At 38.2% G+C, this 18,237-nt stretch overlaps 1 protein-coding gene across 1 annotated transcript in view; it reads right to left on the bottom strand.

The window, feature by feature from the left end:
* The window catches only part of TRPC6 (transient receptor potential cation channel subfamily C member 6), an 81,222-nt gene that overhangs the window by 18,595 nt on the left and 44,390 nt on the right, over positions 1-18,237 (bottom strand). The window contains exons 2-5 of the mRNA XM_069014959.1: positions 12,326-13,100; positions 4,693-4,878; positions 2,637-2,801; positions 501-714 (exon numbers count right to left, since the gene is read on the bottom strand). Coding sequence (XP_068871060.1) covers positions 501-714; positions 2,637-2,801; positions 4,693-4,878; positions 12,326-13,100 — 1,340 coding nt within the window. The remainder of the gene's footprint in view (positions 1-500; positions 715-2,636; positions 2,802-4,692; positions 4,879-12,325; positions 13,101-18,237) is intronic.

Here is an 18,237-nt window from a genome sequence, read left to right as displayed (position 1 = left end):
ATCTACCGCTGAATCTTCAGGGATCTATATTCTTCTCTTTTGTCACTAATATATTCAGCAAAACACTATTAGTTCTGCAAGCATGCTTGCAAAATAAGAGAATTCTAGCAGAAAGAGAAAACTGGACACAAAAAATCTTGCCTTCTCATGTAAAAATCTTTCCCCTTGGAAGCTCACACTGTGACTGGACACCCCCTCCCCCCCTCAAAAAAAAAAAGACAACAGGTGGACACTTTGCTTTGATATTCATAAAACTGAACTCATCATATTCAGATAATATACATTTTACCTAAATACTTAGTCTGAATGTTTGTGATCAACTAGACACATATGAATCCTGCTGACATCCAATAAAAAACACAAGGCCCGTGTGGGAATGCAGACAGCTGAATAAACTCCCTTTGCTGAAATTTTTACACAAAACATTAATAGGAAATGTTACAATTGGGTTCAGCTTCACTTGAAATCATAGCTAGACAAATTTAAGCGACGATTTTTACCTATTACCCAAGAAATAATGAGCATCTCCATCCATGAGAAACAGGATGTTTTCATCCTAAAAAGCTGTTTTACATTGTCTGTTGTTTCATTAGGTCGGAGTTTGGTGCCGTCAAACCTGTCAGCTGCATTCATGACAAGCAGACCGAGAAAAATGGTGAAAGAGGCTGCATGGGCTACAAACTTCATAAATGGTCCACGCATTATCCTCCCCAGCTGCAACAGAGAGTAAGAAACACAAGGATATTGCACTGACTGACTCCAAATAAAACTTATCTAAAAAGAGCAGTAACACAGATACTCATATATTTCAGTAATACAAAGGAACAAATATTTGAAAACGTTTCTACACCAGGATGCCCTGCTCACAGTCATCCTTAGAAGTTTCTACTGATTTGCTATTTTCAGAGAAATAATCTACCAGTTTCACTGTTAGGATATCAGTGATAGAATAACAGTGAAACTGAAACAAAAAAGCATAAAATATATAATTTAACTCAGCGATTTGAAATAATAGTGTAATTATTTTGTGGCATCTATGTCTATTATAGATAATCAAGAGAAAAATTTATTACTGTCGTTGAATTTCTTAATGCTAGCCAGCTTCATTGTGAGACAAGACAGAAAATAAAATTTTGACACACGTACTAAAAGGATTATCACCATGAGTGAATTATGAAGAAAAGAATTCCATTTCCTGACTGATGTGATACTCAATTTAGCAGTTAATGTGCAGTTTTCCCAACTTATTTTCTTTTTTTAAAGAAGTCGTGACACCTCAAAAGGTTATATTTGTGGTTCTGTAGAGTCTTAATTTCCTCCTGACTAATACAATGGAAAAGTTCTCAGCTTTGTAATGACTATGAACAACTTAAAAAATGGTTTAATGCAACATTTTAAAAACCTAAAAGTTCTTTGCATATTCACAGAAGGTTGAACTTTTAGCAATTCTTTACTTTATTTTTGAAAGTGCTTGTACTGATATTAAGAGTCTTAGCTTGTCCACTTATCTGGCAGCTGCAGAAAAGTACTTTTTAATTTCAGATGGACTGTATTTGTATATTACCAATAAATCATTGAAAAAGGAAAATCACAAGTAGGTAAGTCACTGCTATAGCAGAAAATCAATTACTGAAATGTGTGAAATGTGTCTCAAGGCGTGTTTTAAGAGAAAAGTATTCATAAACACCTAGTCACAATACCAAAAAATGAAAATAATGTAACTGATTTTATTGTCTAGACTGGAAGAAATTTAAAACTATGGCAAAACTTAAAAGGCTTGCCTTTCTCATCTCAGAGAACAATAAAAAAAAAACCAGAAGAAGATCCCAGTCCTCTCTTTCAACCTTCCTCTTCCCCTGAAATCATTGTACATGCACAGGATTCAACTGCTAGAATTGTGGATCTCATACTGCAACATCTTGAACAATCCTTATAGGAGGCCATTTGTTCCCTCCAACATACTGTCAAGGGAAATTTTCCATTAGTGTCCACTGAAAATGGATATTGGACAACTGAAATAGAGGTTCAACACAAAGCTCAATGAAGTCAGAAATTGCAACTGATCTTTATTGGAAAGGTTTTCCATACTATATATAAACCAAACCAGATATATTGGTAGCACTTAATCCCAGACAGTGCATCGCAAGTGAATGCAGGGCAGGTTGTGTAACTGCTTTGAAGACCTCATGAAATATGATGATTACTAGCACTGTCTTGACTTTTTTCTATATATTTTTAATAATGAAAAAGAAAATTGCCTTTGAGGTAGCTGGAATCAACCCACAGCTTGAACTTAGTTTAGCTCCGAGTCAAGGGCAAGTTAGTATCCTCTGCATCTGCCTGCTAAGGCAAGAACTAAATGAAAAACTGTTTGACTCTTTGTTTATAAAGCAGGATTTCTACAAGGTAACTCTTGGTCAACCATCATAACTTAGTTTACTACATGTTGCAATTAACACAACACATTTACCTGTCTAAATTACAATTGTCTGAACATGCAGCCTCGCAGCCATTCCGCTCTAACTTGGTTTTAAAACAACATGTTTCTGAAGTGTTATTTAAGTGTGTCTTTGTCATACAGGAATCTAGGTGCAGAGGAGTTAATAGAAGGCCCTGACAAGGCTTCCCAGGCTGACCTTGCTGCAAGGAGCAATCCAATAGGCCATGGAAAGGAAGGGAAGTCCGACTGCAACCGCGAGGACAACCAGAAACTTCACTGCCATCGTCTGCTGCCGCAAACCCGACAAATTCTCGTACCAGATCGAGAGCAGTTGCTGCTGGCAGTTTGGATGTGCTACGAACTGTGATAAAGGAAATAAGCACAAAAATAATATGGCTATCAGAATAACTTCTGTTGAATTACAGCTATAGGAAGTGCATTGAGAACGATGGAATAGCAAAAATACAGCTTATATTCAAAGAAGCATTGACAGGGGTATAAGAAAAACTATTTTGATAAGCCAAATCTCCCCAACAGGCATGTTGCCATCAGCAACAATAAAAATCTTATTTATTAACACTATGTTCCATCACCAACTATTAATTTCATCTAAGGCTAATTTATCTGGACAAACTCGATACGTTTCTGACATTTATAATTTTAATTTTATAAAAAAAATGGTAATTTTTACTGCTTCAGAAATTCCAACACTTCTAAGTCTTTTGCTCTGCAAAAAAGGCTACATAATCTTCACTTAGAAAAGAAAGAATATGTCGTATTTCCACATGTTAACGCAGAAAATACCATTTTTCTCAGCTGACATGAAAAAACAGCTGTCACATTTACAGGAAATCAGATAATGATTATCTGTAACTTGGTTCTGGAACCATCTGGACAAACTGCAAAACTGAGAAGTTTGTCCTATAAGGCTTCTTGTGTCCTCTGGATAATAAAAGAAGCATCTTACAAAGATAGATATAAAAAATAGTAGATTCTTGCACACGGCACATTTTAAAATTGAGATAGGTAAATAAAATTAAAAATTTAATTGAACGTACTGTTTCTTTCTAGAATCTTTCTCAGTACTTAAAAGGTAACTGCCTGAAGGTGTAAGAAATGTATATATTGAGACAAGAGGAAATGTTGAAAGAAAGCTCACACTTGCAGAAGCATTAAGACTCAAACATTATGAAGGACCCAAGCTCAGTGGGATCTGTTCTCTTCAACAGTTGTTTCAGCTCTCTTTAGTGACTGTAGCTTGGCAAGTGTTTTGCAGGTTCATATTTGTATACTGGTTCAACCAAAATGGTTTTCTTCTTTTCTTCCCTTCATGAACACATAAATAGAACTCACATATAAAGCTTTTGTGTGTCCCCCAGGGATGTGAACTCAAGTTTTGTAAAAATGTAGGGTAAGATGCTTTTGAAGTATACTAGTTATCTGTGTGTTCTGGATCTTTGCTTGTACAAACTTCACCACACATATAATTTCTCCCTGGTCGACACAAGTCACCTAGAATTTTACAACCTATATTATCCAAGTCAAGTTTCCTGGGAAATTCCAATGTTTATGCAGCTACAACCTCAGCTGGTTTCACTGAGCACTACACAGATGGAGAGCAGAGTACTAAACTGACCATAGAAATGAAAGCAAGCCAAAGAAGGGACAATAATTCCTGTAGCTGGCACCGCCTACAGCCTGCTTTCTCCAGAACTAAGAAGCACAGTACAGATATTCCCAGGTTATGTCTCTGGTCCCTCTGTACAGACACAAACACAGTTTCTGTGAGACAGGCAATTTCACTAGGTTTTCTCAACTTTCTGAGCAAGACACAACAGCTTGACAAAAACATGTATCAATTTCTGTTATGTAGTGCACTGGACTGATGCGCTATTCTCTAGCTTTCATAAAATCTTACATTTTTCCAGGCTTCAGAAGTAGTGTAAATTTTTTCCATCTTTTCTTTTCTTTAAAAAACAGATTTCAAATAAAAATATATATCTAAAAGTTTTTCATATAGCTATGCATTGTTTTAGAGCCGTTTGCTCTCATACTCATTGGGACCAGTGTTCACCCCAAACATCTGCTTCTTGTTCTTATCGCAAGCGAGAATTCTTTTGATTGTAAAATACACTGTGCAAGAGGGCCCAAATATTCATTTCAGTGTTGTAGGCTATCAAAAAAAAAATTAATAATAGCACAATTTGATATCAGCATCATGACATGCCTGTTTGATCAATGTAATTGCTTACTTTTTTAACTTCATACTTGATGGCGAGTTTTAAGCGGCTGAGGCTGGGGCGACCATGCTCTCCATTATTATGGCTCATCTCTACGTCACCATTCAAAATAGCTTCCACTTCTTCTGTATTTCTGCACAAATCAAGCAGTCCAACTACAAAATCTTTGCATTGCATAGACAGTTTCTTGTAATCATTCTAGAAAACAGAACAGAAAGAAAGAAACTTGCTGTTTAGATCCAACATGAGAGAAATAGCTCTACATCCCATCTACACCTCTGTGAACATGAACAGCTTCTTAGCATCTTGTTATGCTTTTTCCCCCTAAATGTTCAAGGAATGGGATTCGTCTCACCTTGGTTGTCTTGCACATCTACATCATCAATTTTCACACCTGAGTCACTCCTCTAGACTTGCTTTAGAGGCAATTAAAGAGAAAAAAAAAGCAAAACACTTTCAGAAATATCGTAATGACACATTTTAATGACCAGTTCAAGTTGAGATGAATGGCACAGGGGAAATTTTTCTATTCCCTGTCACAGAAGCCTAGACAGCTAGCTCAGATGTAGAAAATTGCACTGTAGAGATTTCAACTAGACAAGATGAGCATCCTACACAGAACACACCTAAAGAAACTCCCAACCTTCTTCAGAATTGCATAAATATACTGAATTTCCTTAGCCCTAGAATTATGCTTTAAACTTTGGCTTTCTCATTTTCCAGCATCTCCTCCAGCTTGCAAACACAAGGTTTGATTGCTGTTCTCCAGCAACACTGCCAGCAGTGGTACAGCTACTGTGGTGATACCACATCTCTGACTGCAGATCTGCTCCAGCCCAAGGATCTCACAAGAGACTTCACCACATCAGCCAAAATGTTGCTCTGCAACTGCAGGTTCAGTTGCTTACTGCTTTAACTACCAAGTGTTCTCCTTGGGTACTGTTTTCCAAAGGACATAAGTCAAAACAGAAAAAGGTATTTTGATCATTTCAATCCACAGCTCATTAACCACTCCTTACATGCAGCTGTGTTTGGGTCATAAAAGATGGATATAGCTAGGCAGACAGGGAGTTAGGTATAGATGTATATCTAAAGATAAAAAAATCTCACAAGAGATTTACTCATGCATGGGTCAACAACTTCTGCTGGTTTTGTGATTTCTGCTCATTTTAATGTCTTAAAAAGATTAAATTACTGTATAATTTTTCCTAAACAAAAGAATGGAATAAACCTCCAACCACTCCACGCCATACAGGACTGCTCACATAGGCTCTATGGTATGTTCAAAGTAATTTTCTACAAATGCTTTTATTGCACTGACACATTTCCCCTTCTTCCAGTCTGCTCTTCAGGGTATTTCCCCTTCTTCCACTCAGTCTCTAGTTAGCCCCTTCTCTTTATCCTTCATACTAACTGCCATCTAATGCATCCAGTACTTCATCCTGGAAGAGAAACCATTATGTTGAGCAGACAGGATACCCTAATTTATTTGCTGAGGGTGTAATTCATGCATCTTTGTGCTTTATTGCCCACAATACTACAATAACAGTTTATTACTTGGATATATTACAGGATTGCATCCAAGTTTTATACTTCACTTTGCTTAGATGAATGCAAACATTCACAGAGAAATATTTACAGACACTATTTTACATCTACATATAACTGCTAGTGATTTATTTTTTTAATAATATAACATAAACAAGGTAACAGATCTGTCATAAAGGAGAAAGGCACTTCAATGCCATTTATCTACAAAGAAAACAGAAGCTAAATACTAAAACTAATAATTTCCCGTCATTCTGGATAATCTATTATTGCATTATTTGTTTTTCTTCTATTCAGATGAATAACAAGAGAGGTTAACTAAAATCCTGACTTCTGGCACTACAGAAAGACATTTTTTGAGAATAATATATTGCCTTCTGTTTGGCTTTCATTTTTGTGGCAGAAGCTAAGATTCAGTATTCAATATTTTTAATACATAAATTTTCTCTTCCAAATGAAAGGAAAATTAGCTATTTTAAATTCACAGACAAAGGAGAAACAAAGAGGCAACTACACACCTTATACACCAACTCTTCCAAACTGATATTTGACCCTTGAATATCAAATCTAAAAATGAATAATTTTCGAAAAATATAGGAACAATATAATTTGGACTTCATAATAACTATTAAAATTATTGCAATATATTAATATGTGCATATTTTCTGGTAGAAGATAGGTACATACATTCACACACACACTCTTCATCAGTATTTTCCAGCTCAGGTAACTGACACCTGACATGGAGTTTCAAAACAGTATGTGAGGAGATCATTACTCTATATGGGAATTATTTCTTCTGAATTTAAGTTTGTACACAGTACCACAGTATATATTAGCAGCCAGTAAATTCACCCATAAATTCCTTCAGTTTATTTTCTCATTTGCAAATGCAATAAAACAGTTCCCCCTCCCATGAAATACTGCCACTGTGACCAGTGGTGGTAGCCAAGCTGATAAGTTGTTGGCAGTCAGGTTATGGCAAACAAGCTTTGGGAATTGAGCGTCGTTCATCACTGTCTCCACCTCAGCCATGGCACAGGCAGTGTCAGCTGAAGGCAGAACAAAAATGAAATGACAGCAAAAGTGATTGATACAGCCTTCAATGTCTCTCTGTCACACACACACATAAAGCTCCCCCTCCCTGAGTCTCACGTGTCTCCTGCCATTTATGTGAGCCAGGGGAATGTAGCAATTTGTTAGGCTTATTTTCAAAAATGGACAAAGGCATGGATAATTCCATGAGTTGTCCTTTACTGCACATGGTAAACTTCGTGATTAAAAAAAAATCCATTCCTGGGAAACTTCAGATGGTAGTTAGAAATTAAGTTACAGTTGGAGGCTCTAAAAAGAATCAACCCTTAATTCTGCAGTAAAGCATGTGTGCTTTACTCTCTGCATGTGACAACACTGGTTCAGGGTTCCTCAGCAGTTTAGGAAAAACAAATTGTGCCAAATTTCACCACACCAAGGATGAGGGGGAAGTACTAGCTGCTTCCACCCTGCAGAAGGAAGGTGATGATTTGGGGTGAGCAGCGTGGGGGATGAGGAACTAGGGGAACAATGCTGGTAGCAGTGGGCTGAGAATGAAAGTAGCACTGCTGAGAGGAGTCACCTGCTCTTAGTGTTCATGGCAACTGCAGACTCTCTTGGGGTGCCAAGTAAGGGAGCAAGCAGGCTACAGTCACTCTGAAAACCTCAGCTGACCGTGCCTTACTTTACCTCTGACAGCGTAGCAGGACACCACAGCCAGAAGAGCAGTAGAGCATCACTACAGCTGTATCTCCCAGAAGAAAGGGTCTCTTTTCACGCAGTACCCCGTGACCAAACACAGGCTCCTGCTGTCCTCCAGACTGTGTCTGTGATGAGAATGCTCTCATCTCAGGATGCAGGCTGACACTGAACCCCATGGATGAGACAGAGCAGTGCTCCAGACCACGTCCTGGCTCTGCTTAGTGAACTGTAGAGGCCAAGATCAGAAATATGGATACTGCTATACTAGAATTGAGAGAACTGAGGACTTCAAAGTGTGATATAATGTTGGATTTAGGTGTCACAGTAGGTAGCTAAACACATTATTTCCCTTTCAAAGACGGCCCTTATTCCTTCAGTGCTTCACTCCTTCTCTAACAGGTGATGTTAGTTTTTCTTTCAGAAAGTTGACAATAATGAAGACTGGGATCCCATTTCTGTAATGGGGGTTGTATAAATGAAAAAAAAAACCAAAAAATCAGACTTTGAGATGATAAATTGAATTTTGCTTCTCATCAGAAGTGCAAACTTGGACGACCTTATTAGGGGGATTAATTTACAGCAAAAATGTAACATATCTACATTTAACTTAAAAATACATTTTCCATTCCATCCCTTTAAACAATAAACCAGTCAGTTGCCACTATAGTTGCAGTGGACTTTATAATAAATGCTGATCTCATCCATTTTGAACAGCACTGGGCCACAGCTGTCCCTCTCAAAACTTCAGGCCACATCTCTGCACAAAAACATTTGTCACATACTAGCTTTCAGGTGGGTAAATCATTGAGATGACAGAAAACGTGAGCACCATCTCCAAAAATAAAAATATTCTATATAATATCAAACTCTGTAAAGCTTCACACTAAGCCATGTCCTGCATGTGCACTGAGGCAATTCCAAGCACTAATGCAGGCTGGACAGAGAATGGATCAATAATAACACTGAGGAGTAGGACTGGAAGTTTTTGTGGATGAAAAACTCAACATGAGCCAGCAATGTGGGACTGCAGTCCAGAGAGTCAACTGGGCTGCATCCAAAGCAGCGTGGGCAGCAGGGCCAGGGAGGGGATTCTGCCCCTCTGCTCTGCTCTGGTGAGACCCCACCTGCAGTGCTGCATCCAGCTCTGGAGCCCCCCAACATAAGAAAGAGGTTCACTTGTTGGAGCAAGTCCAGAGGAGGCCACAAAGACAACCAGAGAGCTGGAGCACCTCTCTCATGCAGACAGGCTGAGGGCTGGGGCTGTTCAGTCTGGATAAGAGAAGGCTCTGGGGAGACCTTACTGAACCTTCCAGTACCTAAAGGGGCTCCAAGAGAGCTGGAGAGGGACTTTGGATAAGGGCCTGGAGGGACAAGACCAGAGCCAATGTCCTTTAGCTGAAGGAGTATAGTTTTAGACTAGATTTTATGAAAAAATTTCTTACTATAAGAGTGGTAAGGCACTGGAACAGGTTTTCCAGAGAGGAGTTTCCATGTCTGGAGATGTTCAAGGCTCTGAATAACCTGGTCTACTGGGAGGTTCCCTGCCCTGGCAGGGGTTAGGAACTAGATGATCTTTAAGGTCACTTACAACCTAAACCATTTTATCATTCTATGACACAAAACTAAATTAAATGGCCTTCAGAAAATCCTGAAGATCTGAGAATCACTCAGGAATCCTGAATTAGCTATTTGTTTGGTACAGAAATATTTCTACACTTTGCTTTACATGTCTGTCCAGTTACTCTTCCTTCAGAAGTAATCTTCTACTATTTCTGGTTTTACTCCTAAGAATGTTCTTCCAAAACCTTCTTAAATACTGCAACACTTTTAACACCTGCAACAAAATGCAAAAGGCATGTCATGCTAGATGACACTACTGCATAGGTTTGTAGAAAAAAAGGGGTTTATTCCAGAGAATAATGGTTTCCCCTGCTGTGGCATTTCCTACTTTGTATGAATAACAGTTCCACAGTCATTGTTCTCTCTAATATTAGGAGACAAAAGCAATTTATAGGACAGTCATAAAACAACCAGCATCACAATTTAGCACTGATCCTTCCTATTGCCTCTGAGGAAGACCAGGAAATTATCTGTGTCACTGATAAGCAACCACTTGAAAGTTCGCCTGCAACAATACCCCATCAGCACTCAAAAATAGCTGACTTAAAATGGTGTATTACCAGAAAGTTCAGTTTTCATTTAGGCAAGGCCTGAAATACCTTAAATGGCTCAGGCTGACCCTAGGTGGAGCTAAAGATTTGCCATGTCCAGTTAACCTATGCACTAAAAATATACTTGTTTTGATTACACTGACACAGATAACACATTTTTACCAAATCCACACTTTTTTTGCAGTGACTACACTATCCAAATAGTTGTAGCAAACTCCTGAAATAAAGCAAGGGTAATAATTCTTTAGACTAATTGCTGCAAGCAGGTACATGGACTTGCAAGAAGGGAAACAAGCCCAGACTCAGTAAAGCTGCCAGTGTCCATTTCTCATAACTTTTAAACACTAGTATTGCCTCCACTGAACCTAAGGCAGGTATTTTGCAGACAAGCCCCTGGCCTGTCTAGATATTGTAAATTCTACAGCTTATCAATAGTGTAAATGTCAACTGTCATCAATTCAGTTATAAATGTACTCCATAGTCTTTACTATTTATCCAGAATCACCACATGGTTTTAGTATCTATAAAAACGTTCCCAAAAGACCTTATATTGCCAGCTGCCTGCTCCTGGTGAAACTTTAAATTAATGGAGAGTTAAATTTCCATGCTGCCTTGTGCTTGTGCTCCTCACTGTTCCTATTCCCCTCCACTCTAAACAAAGAGTATGTACGTTCCCAACAGAGCCTGGATGATTAATGCCCAGCAGTACAGAGCTGCTTTTCCCCTCATCTAGTCTTCAGTTTCTCCTGAGGGACAGTATCCAAGATCTGTCAAAATTCTTTGTACAACACTACACTAGAAATGAAGCTCTCATTTTAGAGAAAGCAACCAAGACAAAAAAGGAACTGGAAAAAGAGAAGTCACCAAAGAAGGAACTTCCTCATGGCACTTCAGAGCTGGCTGCAGAAGCTTGTTCTGTGACCCAGCCTACTTGGGTTCTCACCTGTGTGCTCCATGCCCTGCCTGGTGATGCCACAGACAGGTACAGTGCTCCCATTCATCTCACTGATTGTGTACTGCAGCATACATTTGAAGGACACCTCTTGCTGACTGTTCCAGATGATGATTTTATTTATCTTTATAATAATCTTAGCTTGTGTCACTCCAACTGTGGTAAAGGGATCTATACAGTCCCTACAAATCAGACATGCTATTTATCTCAACATAGCTGTGAAATTAACAGGCTGCACTTATGGTTTATGAAAAATGGTTTTCAGTTCTGTTCTAAATTTACTCCACTTTAAGTTAATCAAGTCCTTTTGTTCCCATCAGCAGCTGCTAAAGAGAAAGAAACAAGTATGTGGTTTCAATACTCTTCTCTGAACTGTACATGAAAGCAGTGGATGAAATCTCAGTCCAGTGAGGTCCTAAAGGTTTCTGCCAGGGACTTCTAGTCATCTCTTACTAGTGAAGTCTACGTATATTGCTCTGTCACAGTAGCATCTGCTTTCAACAGGGTCCCATGAGGCAAACCCAGGCTAAGTGATTTTAGCTAACCCAGGTCATAATTAACACTGGCAATGTTTGCACAAGGCCTGACTTCCCAATTACTGACAGGTAAAACCTTACATTCTTACTATCTTAACTCATGCTTCAAGAATCTATGGAGCTTGGGTCTCAACTATTAATATTTTTTAAAAACATGCATTTATGAAATATTAAAATTTCTATGTAACACTGAAAAAGTCTTTTAACTCTAGAGGGTTCACATATAACTAAGTACAAGTAAGAAAGAGAAAGAAGTGAACAGAAATACCAGAATAGCATATTAAAAAAGGAGGATATTTAGAATCCTCCTTGTGAATAAGTGCAAAACATTATAAGAAGTATGAAAGCTTCAAGTCCAAATACAAGAAACTAATGAGAATGCATGAGGCTTTAATAGAATCATGCAACTTGTCTGTCGTGACTAAAATGTACCACTTTAGTCTCCTCTTTCCCCTGCCCTAAGCCAGCTTCAGCCATGGGTTTGAAGGGCCTCCTTTACTCTCCTGCCTGACAGGAAGTAGAAAATTAGTTCACTAGCACATTCTACACAACCAGCATGGATTACAATCAGAACACAGCAATAAGACATTCACAAAGATTTCCATTCAGTAAACAACTGTATATTTTCCCACGCTATCTTGCAGATTTATGAAGGATAAAGTCTGCAATTCTGTGTTTGTCAGAATCAGTGTCCCTCTACTCACCTTGAACTCTTTTTCAATGTTGGCAAGCACGGCCAGCTCATTGCTGAGCTCTAAGGCAGTCATGACAGGGTCTTCACTGGACAAAGACAGATAAGCAGGGCTGGCCAGACCTTTGTAGGCATTGATCCTGGATCTAGAGTGGCTGAAAGAGTCATGCTTTTGTTTCTGATTGCACTCACTGCACTTGCAGAAATAGTCATGGGGCCTATCAATCCGAGCTCCTTTCCGCAGCAGGGTGTGCACGATCTCGTACTCGTGGCAGTGAGCAGCCAGAATGATTGGTGTGACATCATGGGAGAAGCGCGTGCCGTCCTCATCGTACGCGTAGAAGTCATCGTGCTGGAGCTCCGACTGGCTGGGACTCAGGGCGAGCCTCTTGCCTTCGGCAAACGCGGGGTGGCTCAGGATGGCTTCCACTATCCGAACGTAGCCTTTGCTAATGGCCAAAAGCAAGGCATCCCCCACCCGGGCCAGGTTCTCCTTCTTCAGCAGGAGCTCGGTAATCTCCAGGTGCTCATTGGCCACTGCCAGCTGCAAGGCGTTCTGTCCCATGTAGTCCACACAGTTCACATTGAGTGAGGGACATTCTTCCAGCATTTTGCGGACCACTGGAATATTTCCATACTCTGCTGCATCCAGAAAGCGCTCCTCCTCCAGAGAAAGGCTTGTGGAGTGGTCATTGAACATGTAGGCTGGCCCCCGGCTGGCCTGCCTCCTGCCCTTCTCCCGGAGAATGGTCTGCCGCCGCAGTGCCAGCCTGTTCTCGTTGCCTCGGCTGTGTGCACACAGAGAAATTATTAGTTCTTCTTTATGCAAGGGCATAGCCATTTTGAATAAAAACTAATAAAAATACTCCAATCCTTTATCTGCTGCATATTTTGAATGCAGCAGGGAGATCAGAAACCCTGACTTCAATGCATTTTGCAACCACTGTTTCTACACAGTTTGGGAGGCAGTAGCCAGCTACATTTTATTTCAACAAGAAGTAAAAGCTGTCATCAATCATCATTTAAAACTATACTTTTTTCCTTATTTTGTCCTCACAGCTCAGAGTGAGAACAAGCCACAGTGTAAAAGGAATCGGCAGTCATGGGATGAGAAATGAGGGATTGCTCAGGATAGCATGGCACAAAAAGATGGAAACTCTCTAAACTCCCTTCTGCTTCAGAAAAGCAGAGAAGCTGACCTCACTTGCTCTTACTCTACTTCAGCAACCATCTAACTTACATTTTGGCTCTGGTTTCTCCTCTTCACCCTGCTGATGTTTTTCTGACATCTATAATTGAATGCTGAGGCATTAACTGAATCTGGACAAGATAAAAGCACATCAAATACACTGTATGAAATCTCTTACTTCCCATTCTTTTCATTACTACAGTCCATAACCTTGATATGCTATTTATTTCTTCACCCAGGGCCTTGCCAACAAATCCTGATAATTGTTCATTCATGATAGCTCTAAAATGTTGTCCAGTCTGCTACAACTGAAACCCTCAGCCATTTGCAACCCTAATTATTAAATACCTCATTAATAATTATTTAATGATTAAAACAAAAAATGAACATATCAAACTGAAGTTTGCTGAGAAATTTTACAAAATATGCTACATTCTCTTTAAAAAGAAGAAAATCTAATTCACTATCTCAATCTTATTTCAGCCAATTAATATCCCAATCTTAAAATCCAATCTTCAATAGAAATTCAATTGCAAATAATTTTCTCTTCTAGAATTACTCTGCTAAACTACTTAATATTCCCCACAACTTCATCTTTTTTCTTTATTGAATAGTAGCTTAATTATTCTTTACATACATATGCTCAAATATACTCCAATACATTCAATACAAAAAAATAGCCACAAGCAACATTTTATTCATTAAATACGAATGAATATGAATTTAAATGTAAGTAAAAAAAATTAGTCCTTTGTGATTCAAAATTTCTTCACAAATATTAACACTGGAAGAAATTACTTATTCTAGATTGTTTAGATTTAACTTTAGTATAAATCTCCTTTCTGCTTCTTGACTTCTCAAGTCACCTACTTCAAATTGCCAAAATCTTAAATATAAAATGATCATTTTCCTGCAAGATAATGAAAGGTATGGAATGTGGAATATATCCCAACTGACAATAGTGACATATATAATTATCAGTTTCATTATTTGACATTTTGTAATAAATAATTTTTCAGAATTGTTAGGGGAGCATTTCCTCTCATTTCACAAAACATTTAAATCAAGCAAAGAAATATTTAGTTTTATGTTTAAATTCATTTCAAAAGCAAATTTTTTTACTAGTGATAAATACAAATCATAGGAACTGTGATTTGTAGCTCTGCAAAAAAAGCTGTATGAGCTTTATTTTATATTTATCCTAGTTTTTTTGTATGTGTTGAATTTTGTAAGCTTGCTATATTTTCACAGCTCAGTGTATTCCTGTGACATCACATTTGTTGAAAGTCTGAAAAGCAGTGCAAATTTTTCATAGGATTTTTTTATTAATTTGTTCTTTTGTATCAGAGAAGGTCCTTAGCAGAGTGAGGCGTTACCCACATTTAAGGTAGACTGACCTGGGCTTCAATTTAACCAACCAGACACACAGTCCTGAGACCTGTCATGCAAGGGTGCAGAGGGAGAAGTCATGGCAAGGTTGTTCTCTACCACCTTTTAAGTGCACCAGGTTTTCCATCTTTGTTAGCTCCACATCGGCTTCTCAGTTTTGAATAAACTAATTATTAATTGCAGTAGCAAAATCATCTTAAATGCAGAATCCATCCTAATGAGCAGCATGCTGCAAATTCCCTATCCCAAACTGCTTCTTTCTTCTGTGCAGCGACCAATTACTGCTAAACATAATTTAAGTAATTTATACTGAAGTTATTTCACAGAATGACAGACTATTTAAGTTGGAATAGACCTCCTAGATCATCAAGTCCAACCTTTGACTGATCACTGCCTTGTCAACTAGACCATAGCACTAAGTTCCAAGTACCAAGTGACTGCACCACCTCCCTGGTAGTCCTTTCTGATGCTTAAAACCCCCTTCCATGAAGAAATTCTTCCTGATGTGCAACTTGAATCTCCTCTGAACAGATGATAAACAGATAATAAATTCAACTCATAAAAAATCGTAGCATATTTTTTAAACTTCTTCCAAACAATAAAGGCTTGTTCCATGTAGATTCAAATCTCAGTTAAACTCATTGACAATAACAACATCATTGCTATAAAATACGAATCTTTATGTGCCCTGCAAAACAAACCCAGTATAAAATTATTTTGCTAGTGTTTGATCCTTGAACAAGGAAACAAACCCTCCAACAGAATCTTTGTCATTATTTCCTGAGATGCATCAACTTCAGCAGTCTGGGGTGATTAACTGACCCAATGTAATGCTTATGGGGACAGACCTTACTGCTTAAAACTGAGGCAAAGGAAGCACTGAGTACCTCAGCCTTCCCTGGGTCCTTGGTCACTGGGTCCACCAGCATAATCAGTCTGTGGTGATGAACTGACCCAGCACACAGCCAAAAACTGCAGCTCCTTTTTCACATAATGGGAAGAGATTATGTTTATTTTCTAGCAATACATTCATTATGGTTTATCAAAGCAAAGGGTAATCATTGCTAGTGAAGAATACTTAGAATTAGCTTCTTTGTCCAGCCCCACTTCCTCTTTCCTTGCCTGCATTTAGAAGAAAATCATTGCTTAAACGGGATATTAAATACATACATTCTTTACACAGCACCTCATCATCTGAATTAGAACCTATTACAGAATGAAATAGAAGACCTTTTTCATTGGTTGCTGGACTGTAGCACATGTCTGATGCAGACCTCTAGAATCTCAGCGTAATCAATTTTTCCGGCACCAATGTATTTCATATGTATGAAATGAACCTCCTGGTTTGTCCATTTGCATCTACAGTTAATTAAATTTAAGGATCTGTAATTAAAACTGGTTCTTGCAGCAGAAGGCTATAAATATGTTTAACTGCAACAAAGAAAGCTGAATTTTCTGTTTTATTATTTCTGTTTAATTAGATAGAGACGGTAAACATTACTTCAGGAGTTTGTTTAGAAAAGTGTAAGACGCTTGCCTCCAAGCATGGGGAGAGGATTTTGATGATCCAGAAAAGTATGTTCAATCCTGTTATGTTCTTATATTTATTTCACATTCACCAAGATCCTTCCACTCCACATAAAACTTAAAGCCACTTGAAACCTCATCCTTCTCAGACTGTAACTGTTGGTTGCAAGACACTGTCAATGCACTTTGGGCAAGTGCATTCTAAAGGACTATACTCATTACTACTTAGTACTGAAGAGCCAGTATGACCAAGCCTGGAATATTGTCATCAATCTGGATATCATATTACAGGAGGGAGTTCTACAAAATTAGACTTAAATGCAAGAGGGGAGTGGAGGTCACACAGTCTCTACTGTAATTTCCACTTTAAACATAATAAGATTGATTTTGTCAATGATATAGGATGGTACTCTGCTCATCTCACTTCCACCCTAGGATCAGTAGAATTCTAGTATAAATTAGTCATTTTTGTTTTCTATGTAGATAAAGGAGAGACATTTCTCCTACCTACTTCATAAAAGAAGAACCTATATTTTTACATTGTTTCAAAGAGAATAGCCGCAGATTAGGTGAGAGGCCTCCTTTAATGCATAGAATTTAACAGGAACATATACCACAGAAGGATGATAGAATAAAGTCCCTTACAAGTAGAGATATCATCTCAAACAACTCCCATTAAAATATCAGACTCAGTCTTGAAGGAAATTGCTGTCTTGCTGAAACTTCATCTCCTGTCACTAATCACACTGAAAGACTAATCTTGAATTTGACTGTTCTAGTAGTCAGAAACATTAATATAATTTTCAGCCTAAATTTAAAAATCACCAATTTAGATCTATTTTACTCAAACTAAGTAGCACTTTCCCCAACAGTGGCTACCTGCAACACACAAACACACAGCAACCTTATCCCCTCTCAACCTTCATCTTGCTGAGTGAAATTAAGCCCCTCTCATTTCCTGCTACATCCATGCAGTTAAATCTGCCACAGAACAAAACCCTGCTTGAGTACAGTGTCCTAAACTTAAATTACAGTAATCCCTTTTGTCAGTGTTTGCAGCAAAATGATTAGACACCTTTCCTAGTGCAATACATCTCTAGCTATCTCTCTGGTGCATTTACATCCAAGAAATTGTTTAGGCACTACAGATTCTCCTGTGAGCCAGAATTCTGTCTTTGCTGACTTTCCTTAATCAGGCATCAGACAATGAGTCTCAGATTTATGAACTGAAAAAACTGTGCTGAAAGATCTGATTTTGACCTTCAACTCCCTTTAAGGATAAGAACTGTCATTACAAAGAGTTGTGGAGCTGGGAAAGTTTGGGCATGGGAAACAACTGTGAGTACCCACAGCATTATAATCCAAAGTAAAAAGTTTTGTAGGAGAGTCTACAGTATCTGCTAGAAGTTGAACAAGTTTATATAGTGACAGGACTCCTCATCTTCCTTTACTCACTTAAAAGAGCTTATTATACTTTAAACTTACCTTGTAAGAGTAACCTGTTAATGCATTTAAACTTGAGGTTTGGCTTTCCTTCAAAAGTTTTTAACCTTTAGAAGAAGACTATAACACATCTCAAGAAATTGGAACATATAAACTCAAAAATTCCAACTTTGCTTCTATCTTCAGGACCATGCTTTAGTAAGAGACTATACTGAAGTTCCTGATTTGCTTACATTTATTCAGAACCAGATATAAAGCCTGTTTTTCTCATGAAAAGAAAATAAAGGTGTACTCATGTATGCTGCCAGCAATGCAAATTTACAGGCTGGAAACACGGCAAAAAGAAGGCAGCATCCTAAATAAAAAAGTCATAGAGA

The sequence above is a fragment of the Aphelocoma coerulescens genome, chromosome 1 (assembly GCF_041296385.1).
Source record: "Aphelocoma coerulescens isolate FSJ_1873_10779 chromosome 1, UR_Acoe_1.0, whole genome shotgun sequence".
Lineage (NCBI taxonomy): Eukaryota > Metazoa > Chordata > Aves > Passeriformes > Corvidae > Aphelocoma > Aphelocoma coerulescens.
Note: the sequence above shows the minus strand (reverse complement) of the source record. Positions and strands in the feature narration are given on the sequence as shown.